The sequence below is a fragment of the Eleutherodactylus coqui genome, chromosome 1 (assembly GCF_035609145.1).
Source record: "Eleutherodactylus coqui strain aEleCoq1 chromosome 1, aEleCoq1.hap1, whole genome shotgun sequence".
Lineage (NCBI taxonomy): Eukaryota > Metazoa > Chordata > Amphibia > Anura > Eleutherodactylidae > Eleutherodactylus > Eleutherodactylus coqui.
The window spans coordinates 49,512,782-49,526,949 of NC_089837.1; the positions used below are offsets into that span (position 1 = coordinate 49,512,782).

A 14,168-nucleotide genomic window follows, 5' to 3' on the forward strand; every position below is an offset into this window, starting at 1 on the left:
GCAGTAAGCTAGCTTGCTATGTAGGGGAGCAAAAATGTTCAGGTGCAGGTTGATTGAGCAGCCTCAAGCTATACTACACTGATATCTCCGCCCAATGTACTGTTTAGTTCAGAATGAGCAGAGATATAAATGAATAAAACACAAGTCACACAATCTGCTCAGCTCCTCCTGCTCCAGAACATGATACCTACATTTTGGACAGCCTGTTCCAGTTGACAGGTACCCTTTAATATGTGACTAAGACATAGGTGGAGTTAGTAAGGAATGCACCCTGCATTTATATACTAGACTCAGCCACTTGTATGAGCTCTGGTCACAGCCATGGAGTTACAGTTCTCTTTAGTTTCTTACTTTGTGTTGCTTTTGACTCTTTTATATATTCTGAATGTTCTGAAGAGTTGGAATAAAAACAAGACAGCAGATTTTCCTCCTGGACCCAGACATTGGCCGCTGATTGGGAATTTACATATACTGGATTTAAAGAAGCCCCAAATGACTTATCTAGCGGTAAGAAGAGGCTATATCTTAAAGAACCTATGAAATACAGAGACCTTTCTTGTGTAATGTCTTAGAAATGTCTTATGTTCAGGGGCTTTGGAGTTACAGTTAAGCTTCATTGAAGTGAATGGTGCTGAGCTGCAATACCACACACAGCCTGTGAACAAGCGTAGCACTGTTTTTTTTGAAAAAAAAAAACTGCTGTTTTTCTTATTCTGTACAATCCCCTTAATGACACGGCCTATTTTGGCGTTGAGGACCAAGTGATTTTTGGTATTTTTCCATCTCCATTTTTCAAAAGTCATAACTTTTTTATTTTTCCGTCGACGCGGCCGTATGAGGGCTTGTTTTTTGCGTGGCGAGCTGTAGTTTTTATCGGCATCATTTTTGGGTACATAGACTATATTGTAAAACTTTCATTATTTTTTTTATGATAACAGGGAGAGAAAACGACTCAAATGTGCCATAGATTTTTTTATTTTTTTTTTACAGCGTTAATCATGCAGCATTAATGACACACTACATTTTTTCTGCGGGTCGATATGGTTACAACGATACCAAAATTCTTATATTTTTTTAGGTTTTCACACTTTTTTGCAATAAAACCCCTTTTTTTTTGGAAATCTTTTTTTTTCTCTTTAGCTGCATTCAAAGTCCTGTAACTTTTTTATTTTTCTATGTACGGAGCTCTATAAAGGCTTATTTTTTGCGAGACGAGCTGTAGTTTTTATTTGTACCATTTTGGGGTATGTATGGCTTTTTTGATCACTTTTATTGAATTTTTTGGGAGGCAAAATGCTAAAAATTAGCATGTTGCCTCTGTTTTTTGACGTTTTTTTTAACGCTTTTTGCCATACAAAATAAAAATCATGTTCAGCTTTTTGCACACGTCGTTACGGACGTGTCAATACCAAATATGTGGGGTTTAAATTTTTTTTTACCTTTTTTATGCTAATATTAAAAAAGCACAAAAAAAGGTTTTTTTTACATTTTTTTTTAACATTTTTCTTTTTTTTACATTTTTCTTTTCTTTTTTTTTTACACAATTTGAGTCCCTCTGAGGGACTTGCAACACTGTACCTATGATCGCTGTGATAAGGCATGGCAGAGCTACTGCTCTGCCATGCCTTATCGCTTATACAGCGATCATAGGCATTGGCAGTACAGGACGCCAGTGTCTGGCGTTCTGTTGCCATGGCGACAGACCGGGCTCTCCCGATAACATCGCGAGAGGCGGCCGGAGACACAGAGGGAGCGCACTCCCTCTGTGAACTCTTTCCCTGCCGCGATCTATTTAGATCGCGGCATGGAAGAGGTTAACAGCGAGGGGTGCCTCTCAGATGCCCCCCCCACCCCCCGCTGTTGCAGCGGGACGCCGGCTGTGACTGACAGCCGGCTCCCGCTGCGGGATAGCGCAAGGTCAGTCATGATCTTGCGCTATCCCGATGACATACCGGTACGTCATTTTGCGTGAAGTACCCGCCTCCCATGACGTACCGGGAAGTGTTAAGGGTGACTACCCACTTGCGTTTTTCTTGCACGTTTTTTTTCACATGATATTGCTGTGTTCTTTTAAGGGGATTGTCAATGGGACTTTCTAATGTTAAAAACGCATCACAAAAAAATTGCAAAGCACCAACTTGCGATGGGTTTTCAACATTAGAAAGTCCCATTGACAATCGCATTAAAAAAACGCAGCGATATTGCATGAAAAAAATGCGGAAGCAAAACACAAGTGGGTATTCACCCTAACTCTTTGGGTATTACTATAAATATACAGATAAACAGAGCAAATGCTAGCTCTTGTAATGTATTCTGGGGTCAAAAAAGTGCTTTCATGAAGATCTTGCAGACTCCATACTAGTCTTATTTATTAAAGGGTTTGCACAGAATATCACGTTATCCCCTACCCACAGGATAGAGAATAACGTGTTGATCAGTGTTAGTCTCACCGCCAAAACCTCCATCAATCTGGAGAACAGGATTCCTGTGTCCTGCTCTGCTGTCTCCACAGGGGTTGCTTCTACCTCTGCAGTTATATCACTCTTAGGGCGCCCACCCACTGGCGTTTGCGATTTTCGTGCGTGAAAAACGCAGCGTTTTCGCGGCTTTTTCGCGCCTTTTCCATTCATTTCCAATGACATTCATGGGTGCATTAGGAGAAAAATAAGGACACATATGCAACTGACAGTTCCTATGTTAAAAATCGCAACGCAACGCAAAAAAAAACGCCAGTGGACAGGAGTACATTCAATTCTAATTGCTCTTGAGAAAAAACGCAAAACGCAAAGAAAAAAAAAATCGCCAGTGGGTGGGCGCCCTTAGGCTTCTTTCACATGAGCGCATATCGGTCAGCGTTTTCACGGCCAGCCGATATGTGCTATGATCTGATGCATTGGATTCCAATGCATTAGATCACATGGGCATATTTGTGAGACGTAAAAATGCCCGGCCAAGCCAACATAGCGCTGGGCGTTTTTACGTCAGACCCAAAACATAGTTCTGGAACTGTTTTGGGCCAAAATATGTCGGCCGCTGCATAGGCTCCTATGGGAGCCCATGGCAGTGGCCATAAGTGGGAGGGAGTTTAGCAGCGTGGCTGCTAAACTCCCTCCTTCCATTCTCTTCCCCCTGTGCAGGCTTACCTGTCTTCCTCCCCAGTAATTCTGTGCAAAGTTAGCGGGCGGAATGGGCGTGGGGCCAAGCGTGCTTAGCTCCACCCCTGCTCCACCCCCTCCCATTGCACAGAATGAGCGGGGAGGAAGACAGGTGAGCCTACAATGGGGAGGGAGGGGAAATGGGAGATGGCCTGGTGAGGCCGGCACATTTACGCCGGCCTCACCGGGCCATATGAACGGGCGCACAAACGTTTGATTTGTGCGCCCGTTCACGAGATTTTTTACTATTAATGTAGCATATATGGGCCGGCTGTGAAAACGGCGGGCCGATATGCGCTAGTGTGAAAGAAGCCTTAATGGAACACTGGCTGAGCATGAGTGGTCAGCTCTTTATTCATTTCAGAGGGAGTGATGGAAATACCAAAATGGGTGCTTGTGTGCTCAACAGTCCAATTGAAGGTGAATAGAGCACAGGTACACTTGTGCAATCGGCACTCCATTTAGTCTCCTCCTCAGTGGGAGAGGGGTACCATAACCCTGCAGTGAGGATGGGGGATACAGGACCCTTGTTCTTGAGATCAGCAGGGGTCTGAGAACTGAGCCCCACACCAATCAGCAAATTATCCCCCAGGATGGGGGTAACTTGATATTCTGGTACAACCCTTTTAGTGTACATTTATATTAATGCCAGTCCGAGATGTAAAGAAGGTATATAAATGCAGTAGATATGGAGTAGAGCTGGCCCATTAGAATTCCAGAAAATCTATTCATTGTTAAAGGGGTTAACCAGTTGTAAACTGTATAAATGAATGAGAACTTTGCCTGCAATACCAAGCCTGGCCACAGCAGGAATCAGCTCAATACACAAACACAATTAGCTGACCAGCAGGGAGTCTGGGCTGCAGACTCCTGCCAATCTACTATTGATGACTTATCCATAGGATAGGCCATCAATAATTTATTCCAGACAACCCTTTAAAAGGCTCAAACATGTGCATGGGCCAGAGGGATGTGTGATACCACTAGGTCTATGGATTTGGCCTTTTCACAATAGAAGCAAAATTTCTGCTGCCACTCTGCTGGCCAAATGCAAGGAAGTAAGCTAATTCTTGTATATGCTCCAGTGTGGTTGCTCCATTACATGGTCCTCTATACCTTTTGATAGGGTGAAATTTCAGCAATCAGCTACTATCACCAGAGGATTCAGAAGCCAGACCAATGCTAGCTCAGGGTAGAGTATACGTGTCTAATTAGTGAGAGTCAGACCATCCGGACCCCACTAATCATGAGAATAGTGCTCCCATGTCCCCCTACGTGAAGGGAGTGGTGGCCAGAGGCATAACAACACTTCTAAGAGGCCCCAGAGCAAATATTATAATTGTTCCCCCCACCATTTTGCTTGTATCTGCAGGTCTTATTAATCTCTATAAGACCACCAAAGAGAAGCAAAGTACAGTGTTTGTCAATCTCCGTCAGTCTCGTAGAGATCAAGTACTGATCCATTCATACAAATGAAAATGGGATTCCTGTTTGCATGATCAGTAAGCGTCCCATTTCCCTCATATGAATGGAGCGGTGGTTGAGCATATGCGCTGTCGCTCCATTCATTTCTATGACACTGTCAGAGATTGCCAAATGCTGTAATCAGCTTATCTTCTGCAGTCCTATAGAAATTAATGGGATTTGCACATCCAAGTAGCATACTGGCAGTAGTGGGGGCCTGATCCAAAAATTAGCCTTGGGGCTATAAACTCTAGCCCTGCCCCTGATGCTGCTCCCTTCATATGCGGGAACTATCTTGCCAGTGTTGGCTTGTCTCATTATGTAAGTTGTTTTAACATATTGTTGGAATAAATGCTTGCTTTTATCCCGTGGACCACTGGTGCCGGATATGTCTTTTTTTATATGTGAATTTTATGGTTGCTGTATTTGTATTCAACGTTTTGCATTTAAGCTTGCAGAAAAATATGGCCCAGTGTTTACTTTCCACATGGGAATGAAAAGAATGGTGGTCCTTGCGGGATATGAGACTGTGAGAGATGCACTTGTTAACCATGCTGAAGAGTTTGGGGAGAGGGCACGGGTCAAAATATTTCACGATATGGACAAGGGACTGGGTAAGTTAGCAATACAAATAAATATGTAAGTATAAGACCTGCATTTTTTATGTGTTGTGCAATTTTCCTCTTTAAACTCTGATTAAAAAATAATTAATGAAAAAAAAGCATGACCAGAGAATAATAATGCAACTTATTGTATGTACCATCCCATTAAAGGAGTTTTCCCAATGTCACATTTCTCCCCTTTCCACAGGGTAGGGAATAAATGTTTGGTCGCTGGGAAGTATGACCACCAGGACACCCAGTAATCCCAACATCTGCACACCACAAGTTTCCCATGTTAATAGAGTAGCAATGCACATGCCTAACCAACTCTCTATTCATTTGTATGGGACGGGGAAGATTGCCAAGCTCATTGATCTTCCGATAGGTGCAGCTGTAGAGGCATCTTCATATTTGTATAAATTTCTCAAAGTAGTCTTATAAGTCGGTATTGGTGTATCTTGACGCCACCGGAAGCTAGGTCAGCATGCAGGTCAGCAACGCTGACCATCATGCTTCTGTGACTGTGCTTCCGGAACCGCTGCATCGCTTGCAATGCACAGATGTGCTGAACGCCGGATGACTGTGCTGGCTCGCATGTATAACAGCCGGGTGCTCCGTGTAGCTGGATGCAAAAGACAAGTGTGGGCACTCCGCTAGTCTTCTGCATCCTCCGCTCAGAGCGGGTAACAGCTTGATGCAGAAGGCAAGCGGGGACACACTGGCATTCCCAGCGGGGAACAGCCGGATGCAGAGAACAAGCGGCCCCCCACTTGTCCTCTGCATCCTCCGCCAGGAGCGCTCGGTATGACAATGGGGTGCTCCCAGCGGGGAACAACTGGATGCAGAGAACAAGTCCCCCCCCCCCCTCCACACTTGTTGTCTGCATCCTCCAGAGCACAAGGTGATCGCACAACGTTTGAGCGATCATCTTGCGATGTAATTGACACAACCTTTGCTCAAGTCGCTCAGAAGACATCTTTTGAGCAATAATCATTGTATCTAAACGGGCCTTAAAATATAATGCTTAATTTGTTGAAGGCGGAAGATCTCTGAGTCTAGAATAGAGTGGACAGCTCGAAAGAACTCAAATTGTCTAAATCCAAGTCTATCAACAAAGTTAATTATTCTGGTGAGATCTCTGGTTATCCACCATCCGAAGTCAGTTTTGTTCATGCCAGGAGGGAAGGCTGGACTACCAAACATACTGGACATGGGAAGAAGCCTAGTTCCTATAGTATAACTTTTAGAGAGTCTATCCCAGAGTGCCAAGGTGGATGACAAGGCTGGGTTCATAATTGCTTTTTTTTACATTGTGTTCTGTGCCAAAAGACATCTTCCAGCGGGAAGGGGGAAATTGCCTGTGTCTCTATTGACATCCATTGGGGTCTATCACAATGGGCTTTTGGCTTATATTCCAAGTCATTGTTCCAAGGCTTGTTAATAGGCTTGTAGGAATGCCCCCTTCCAATAGGTGGTGCTGTAGAGGCATTGTTCCATCTTCCCAATTGTATTGATTTTCCCCATCCCAATGAAGTGATTGGAGTGGTGGTCACGCATGCACATTGCCACTCCCTTCACATGGGAAACTCTGGATGCACAGATGTCAGGAGCAGACATATAGCACCTATCCTGTGGATAGGGGATAAATGTCATCAGTGGGGAAAACCCCTTTAAGTAAGTTATTTTTCCCAGTATTTCTAGGTATTATACTTTATTTATACAAAGGGTATCAACATTTTTACAATTTCTTATGGACCCATCAAAGCACTTGTACTATATAATGTAGACTATAAAAGGGAGGGAGATTGATTAAAGTGTCTTTGTTGGCCACAACAACCAAGTACAGCACAGTTTTCATGTCATGCTCCTCTCTGGTAAAATGACAGCTGTAATGTGATTGGTTGCTATGGGTAGCAAGAGCCATTTTCAGTTTTAGATATTTTTATATGCGATCCTGCCAAAATTATTTGGACACCTAAATCAAAAGTGGTACTCATTTAAATATGATGATACTTAGTGGGGCTCTTTTGGCCCTAATGACATCGGATACTCCCCGTGGCAAACTTTCCACTAACATCTGATACACTTCAGCTGGTATTTTCCTCCATTCATCTTGCAAATGTCTGTCGAGTTCTTCCAAAGAAAAAGTATCAGCCCATCTGTAATGGTGCAAGGAGCGTTGTCAATGAACAGGTGAGCAACGGAAGAACATTCTATGGAGAGACAAATCACGCTACTCTATCTTCAAATCAGATGAACGTACCTGGGAGTGGAGGAGCCTGGGGAATGCCTTTTGACTGAGTGTGTTATGCCAACAGTTAAAGGGGTTGTCCCGCGGCAGCAAGTGGGTCTATACACTTCTGTATGGCCATAATAATGCACTTTGTAATGTACATTGTGCATTAATTATGAGCCATACAGAAGTTATCAAAAGTTTTATACTTACCTGCTCCGTTGCTGGCGTCCTCGTCTCCATGGTGCCGACTAATGTTCGGCCTCCGATGGCCAAATTAGCCGCGCTTGCGCAGTCCGGGTCTTCTGCTTTCTTCAATGGAGCCTCTCGTGCAGGATGCCGACTCCGTGTAGCTCCGCCCAGTCACGTGCCGATTCCAGCCAATCAGGAGGCTGGAATCGGCAATGGACCGCACAGAAGAGCTGCGGTCCACGGAGGAAGAAGATCCCGGCGGCCATCTTCACCGGTAAGTATAGAAGTCACCGGAGCGCGGGGATTCAGGTAAGCGCTGTGCTGTTTTTTTTTTTTAAGTCCCTGCATCGGGGTTGTCTCGCGCCGAACGGGGGGGGGGGGGGGGGGGGGTGTTGAAAAAAAAAACCCGTTTCGGCGCGGGACAACCCCTTTAAGTACGGTGGAGTTTCCATTATGGCCTGAGGATGTTTTACATGGCATGGCCCCGGTCCATTGGTTGTAGTGACAAGAACCATGAACACGGAGGTGTACCTTGACATTCTAGACAATAATGTGTTGCCGACAATGTGACAATACTCCAAGAATGATCAGCCATATTTCTAACAAGACAACATGCCTTGTCACAAATCCAACACTGTTTTATGTTGGTTTGAAGATATCGATGCTCCACGATTGGAACGGCACAGAGTCCTGACCGGAACCCTATAGATCATCTTTAGAACAAACTGGAACATTAGCTCAGGTAATATGAACAGCATCCATATTCTTTGTGAGAACTCTCCAGATGTTTGAAGAATGAATGGAGGGAGGGAAATACCAGCTGAAGTGTATCAGATGTTAGTAGAAAGTATGCCGTGAAGAGTATCCAATGTCATTAGGGCCAAATGAGGCCCCACTATGTAAATAAATACTATTTTGATCCTCTTTCAGGTGCCTCAGAGTGTTAACTATTCTCACCATCATTCCATATGGTAACATAAAGCAGCCCCCTGGTTTACAGTAAACAATGGACTATACATGCAGACTGTATCGTTAAAGCGGCATCCATTCAGCCTTGAAAGGCTGAAACCATAGATATGGGTCTCACATCAAGGAGTTAAGATATGCTTTCACCAATCAAGAACTAACAATGTTTTAGAATGGGGGCTTATTGTATGTGTGTAAATCACTTCTCACTCCTTTGAAATGTATATTGGACATTATGCAATCAATGGACCTCTGAACTCTCTCTCACTCATTATCTAATCTGTCCAAGAATTATTAACCTCCTGCACACTTCTGTCCTTTAATCACAAATCACATCATTCCTGCTGTGCAATTCCAAAATTCTTCAGATCACTAGTGTCAGAGGCCAAGGTCTGGTCCTGGCTCTAACAGTTTTAGTTGGTGCTAGTTCTTATTTAAGCAACTAATCTGGAAATTTTTCAATTGATTTATTTTCAGGTCCCATTGTCTACTGAAAAGTTCAAATGCAGATTTACCCATAATACTTCCATAACAGAACCAGTACAAGTGCTTGGGGTGGTGCGGTAGTGAGGCAACATTGGGTCAGATTCTTTTTGTTGGCATCAATGAAAGGAACCGATTTGGTACAGCAGTGTGTTGGGCTTTCTTGGGACTCAAGACCAAGGAGGGGATTGGATATGATGAGCAGGACTCTCTGAGGACTCAGTATTGTAATGGCTTTTCCCCCCTGGCTTGTGTAGTTCCAGATTCCCCATCCTCAGCTTGATGGCTACATACCTTGCTTGGAATCATTAGTCGCAGGGGTGCCGCAGGATAATATTGGTTGCCAGTATAGACAACTTCTGACACCACATTGCGTTTGGCAAACAAATTTTACTTGAATGAAAATAACTCAGTCACTTACAACTTTTCTATCTTTGGTGGAAGAAAGCGACCGTACACTATGGTGGGTAATGCAATATGGTATTAGTGTACCTTGACGCCACCAGAAGCTAGGGGTTTGATAGGAGGAATGCCCCTCTCACACCCGTAGCTCCCGATTGGGCCAAGGCTGAAAGGTGCTAGCAGCATCTCCATTGCTTGTTGCCGGCCCTGCTGGCTTAGGCTGAGGGTTTCTTTTCCACTTGTGCTTAGATTATGAGCTGTAAAACTTCCAAATTTACAGCTCATAATCTAAGCCTAAAAAGCAAGGCCGGCTAAAAGTAATGAAGACGCTGCACAGGTGACTCACCACTTGGTCGCCCGATGCTGATCTCGAATGGATGCCGTCACACCGGAAGAAGAGTCCTCAGTGCAGGGTGGCGGTGGCATGTTTTCTCCAGTTCGGCTGCTGCCTGCTCCCAGCTATCATCTCTGTCATGGCCGATCCCCCGCGCACTGTTCCTGCGCATGTGCCTGCGCCGCCGCAGATGATCCTGAGGCTCTCCAGCGGCTTTCTGAGATCCCTGCAGAGCAGAACTTCAGTGTGTGACTGACGGCTAGCACCGTTTTCAACACCGCCGCTGTGCCCTCTCTGCTGGCCGCTGCGAGCTGAACATGACATGGGGGGAGAGGGGCAGCCTTGCCTCTGCTGCCGGCCGCAATCTTACCTTCATGTCAGGGTAAGTGGGGTCGGGGGCATGCTGCTGTCACACCGAAGGGGGAACGGCCTTTAAGATGGACCTGCATGGCTGCATCTGGGGCCGCTGTATGCTGCTCCAAAGAAGCATTCCCTAGTGGGCTGGCAGGACCACCAGCCCTGCCAACTGTGCAGCCTATCAGCTTCAGGGGTTGTCACCCCTGTGAATCTTGGCTCCACCAGGACTTCCTGGTGGCGTCAAGATACACTAATACTATGCAATACAGCACTCACACCGATCTCTCAGTCCCAGTTCTCTCCTCCTCTCACTCTCACAATCTGACTATCTCTCTCCTTCTGCAGCTGACCACTCACAGACTCTCTACGAAATCCTTGTCAGTGTCGTGGTAGTGGCAGGTGACATAGTAATCAGGATACAATGAGGACACCAGGCTTACAAAAATATATACCATATATACTCTAGTATAAGCCTAGTTTTTCAGCACATTTTTTAATGCTGAAAAAGCCCTCCTCGGCTTATACTCGAGTGAGGTAAAAAAAAATCAACAAAAAACACGAAATACTCACCTCCCAGCCAGAGTCTGTGTCCCTGGAGCGAATGTTCTCCCCTGCGGTGCGGCAAGCTGCTTGAGAATTCTTCCTGCTGTCATCTCCCTGCTCAGCTTTGAATTCCCTCGCCGTCAGCGCTGTGTAGGTAAGTGCTGTGATTGGATCGAGCGCCAGCCAATCACAGCCTGCGCTCAATCATTCACAGCCATTCAGGGGATGACATCACTGAATGGCTGTGATTGGTTTATCGAACGCCGGCTGTAATTGGTTGGCCCTCGATCCAATCAAAGAGCTTACCTATACAGCGCTGACGGCGGGGGAATTCAAAGCCGAGCAGGGAGATGACAATAGTGAGAATTCTCAAGCAGCTTGCCACACCGCCGGGGACACGGAAGCTGGCTGGGAGGTGAGTTTTGCATTTTTACTTTACCTAGTATATACACGAGTATAGCTAGGCTTATACTCGAGTCAATAAGTTTTACCAGTTTTTTGTGGTAAAACCTACTGATTCGGCTTATACTCGGGTCGGCTAATACTCGAGTACATACGGTATATTTTTTTAATGCTGCGATATCGCTGCGTTTGTTTTTTATGTTAAAATCGCATCCTATAAAAATCACAAAAACACAAACTTGCGATTTTTGTGCGATGCGATTTTTTTAACATTAGAAAGTCCCATTGAAAAAAATGCTGTGATATTGCAGTATTAAAAAAATGCTAGTGTGTAAAAGCCCTAAGTCGGCCGTAGAAGCTTCTGTTAATAGATGAGCAATATCCAGTTATTTAGTAATGCTAGACAACTTAACTGACTAAGAGTGTGCTTAACTCTAACGTGAGTGTGGTATGGTAACAATTTGTTATAAATCACAAATATCAGCAAGCACACCTCACACATGGTAGTGCCCCGGAATGTTTCAACTCAGCAATAGCAGTTGCCTACACACAGTCCAAAAGTAATGGAAGTGTTGTCCGCAACTGGCAAATAAGCTTGCATATTTTAACTGTCAGGCATGAGTTTAACCCATTAGTGACCAGCCCATTGCCTTTTTACGTCCCGGCCTGCTGGTCTTTATTCCCAGAGGACGTAAAAACATGCATCCTCTGTGAATGAAAGCCCTGCAGGCTCTGGACGTGACAGCTCCATGCTGTCAGTTACCGGAGGTAGCCGAAATGCTGGAGCTGTCATCCTGGGCCACGGGACCCCACTCCCGGTCACGCAATCACTGGTATCCGGTGGTTCACATTAAATTCAATATAAAATAACTCAAATTTAAAGTTTCAGCTCCCCTTATGGATGGGATCTGTAAGGGGAGCTGAGAATACTCACCCCTGTCCTCTGCGATGTCCAGCAGCATTCTGGCCCTGCAGGACCTGACACCGGCATTAGGGAAATTTGAAAAACTCCCGGCTAGTATGAGTAGCCGAGAGCGGGAAGCTGTCACCGGGAGTCACTGTATGCGGTTCCCAGTCACATGATCGCTGCTATTCAATGGATAATAGCGATTATGTGAAAGTTTAAAAAAAAAAGTTTTAAAAAGTGTAGCAAAAAAAGAAAAAAGTTTGTTTCATCTCCCCTCATGGATCATATCCGTGAGAGGAGATGAAATTAGGTACCCAAGACCCCCAGATTTATCTGTGGACCTTACCCCAGCTTCTGCGCACGCGCCGTCACCAAGATGGCGAATGCATGCGCAAAAGTCACAGATTGCAGGGGTAATTTAAAATCTCCCCGCACCTGGCTACTAAATGTATTAGAGAGCCTGGAGATCACACAGGGGGCCGCAGTATGTGGTTATTCATCACATGATCACCGTTATCCAATGGATAACAACGATCACGTTAAATTTGGAAAAAATCAAAATTTTCACCTCCCGTCCCAGATCTGATCCATGATGAGAGGTGAAATTACTTAACTAAGGCCACCGGTGATGTCCCATGGACGGATCTTTATCCGTCGACCTTTCCCCAGCTTTGGCGTATGCACCCGTTGCCAAAATGGCGGACGCAAGCACAGAAGTTGAGGAGGGCATGGGAAATTTAAAATCTCCTTGCTCCTGTCTACTAAAGGTAACCGAGAGCCTGGAGATGTCACGGGGGACCGCAGTGAGCAGTCTCCGATCACGTGATCACTGTTATTCAATGGATAATGGCGATCACATAAAAGTTAAAAGACAGTTCAACTTTGATTTTCCGTTCAGTTTGGACCCGGTTGTGCATCCAGACAGAAGATTAGGGTCACAATGGGTACGTCTCTGAACACAGGACAAATGGGGGTATCCATTTTGTGGTGAAAGTCTTTATGTACTGTACAAAAAAAAATATTTTTAAAATGACACAATTGCCAAAAATACAAGAATTATTTCTTACCGATAATTCCTTTTCCATGAGTCCATTATGACAGCACACATGGACGTTGCTCCCCCTGTGTTCGCTGGGACAGGAAGAAGGAGATTTCTTAAAGCCACCTCCCATATCCATCTCCAGTGACTTTTAAATCACCACAGCGGATCCTGAGGCCTCAATCATTGCTTTGCTGAACAATACGTTAATGACACATTATGGTTATATATATAACATCATAAAAAGGGAGCTTTATCTGACTCACTTTTTTATTGCTTTTCTCTGGGTGGGAAAGTATGTGATGTCATGATGGACTCATGGAAAAGGAATGGTCGGTAAGAAAATAATTCTTGTATTTCCATAGCATCCATCCTGACAGCACACATGGAGGTATTACCAGATCACCTTTACCCTAGGGTTGGGCAACTGCCTGGAGGACTTTTCGTCATAAGGCCAGCTCTGAGTTAGAGTGTCGATCTACTCGATAATGTTTTGTAAACGTATGCATGTTCGACCAGGTTGCCGCTTTGCAGATCTGATCTGTTGGCACACCCCCGCGTTCATCCCACGAGGAGGCAAGGGCCCTAGTGGAGTGGGCCCTTATTCCTTCTGGAACCGGAAGGTCCCTATTTTTGTAGCATTCTTGAATAGCTAGTTTGATCCATCTTGCAATAGTATCTTTTGATGCTGCTTAAGCCTTGTAGCGACCCTGAAATTGAAGAAACAATTTTTCTGATTGACAAAACAATTGGGAGGATTGGAGATAACATATTATGGCCCGATGTACATCTAAGTTATGTAGACGTTGTTCTTTTTTTATTTCTATAATTTTAGCAAAAGGAAGGTAGGATTATCTCCTTCTGTATGTAAAAAAAGGAAACAACCTTTGCAAGAAAATCCGGAAAGATTCTAAATATTACTAGGTTGTCTAAAATTTTTAGATATGGTTCCTTACAGGATAATGCCTGTAATTCCCTGACCCTTCTAGCGGATGTTATGACGACTAGAAAAGCGACTTTTATAGACAAGTACTTTAATGAAATATTATGACTGGGCTCAAAAGTGGGATCACATAATCCCTCTAGTAC

The 14,168-nt window shown here is 44.6% G+C and overlaps 1 protein-coding gene across 1 annotated transcript in view; it reads left to right on the plus strand.

Annotated features, from left to right (window-relative positions):
- Window positions 1–321: 321 nt before the first annotated feature.
- The window catches only part of LOC136620571 (cytochrome P450 2K6-like), a 48,578-nt gene continuing 34,731 nt past the window's right edge, over window positions 322–14,168 (plus strand). The window contains exons 1-2 of the mRNA XM_066595422.1: window positions 322–507; window positions 5,071–5,233. Of these exons, the coding sequence (XP_066451519.1) occupies window positions 322–507; window positions 5,071–5,233 (349 nt within the window). The remainder of the gene's footprint in view (window positions 508–5,070; window positions 5,234–14,168) is intronic.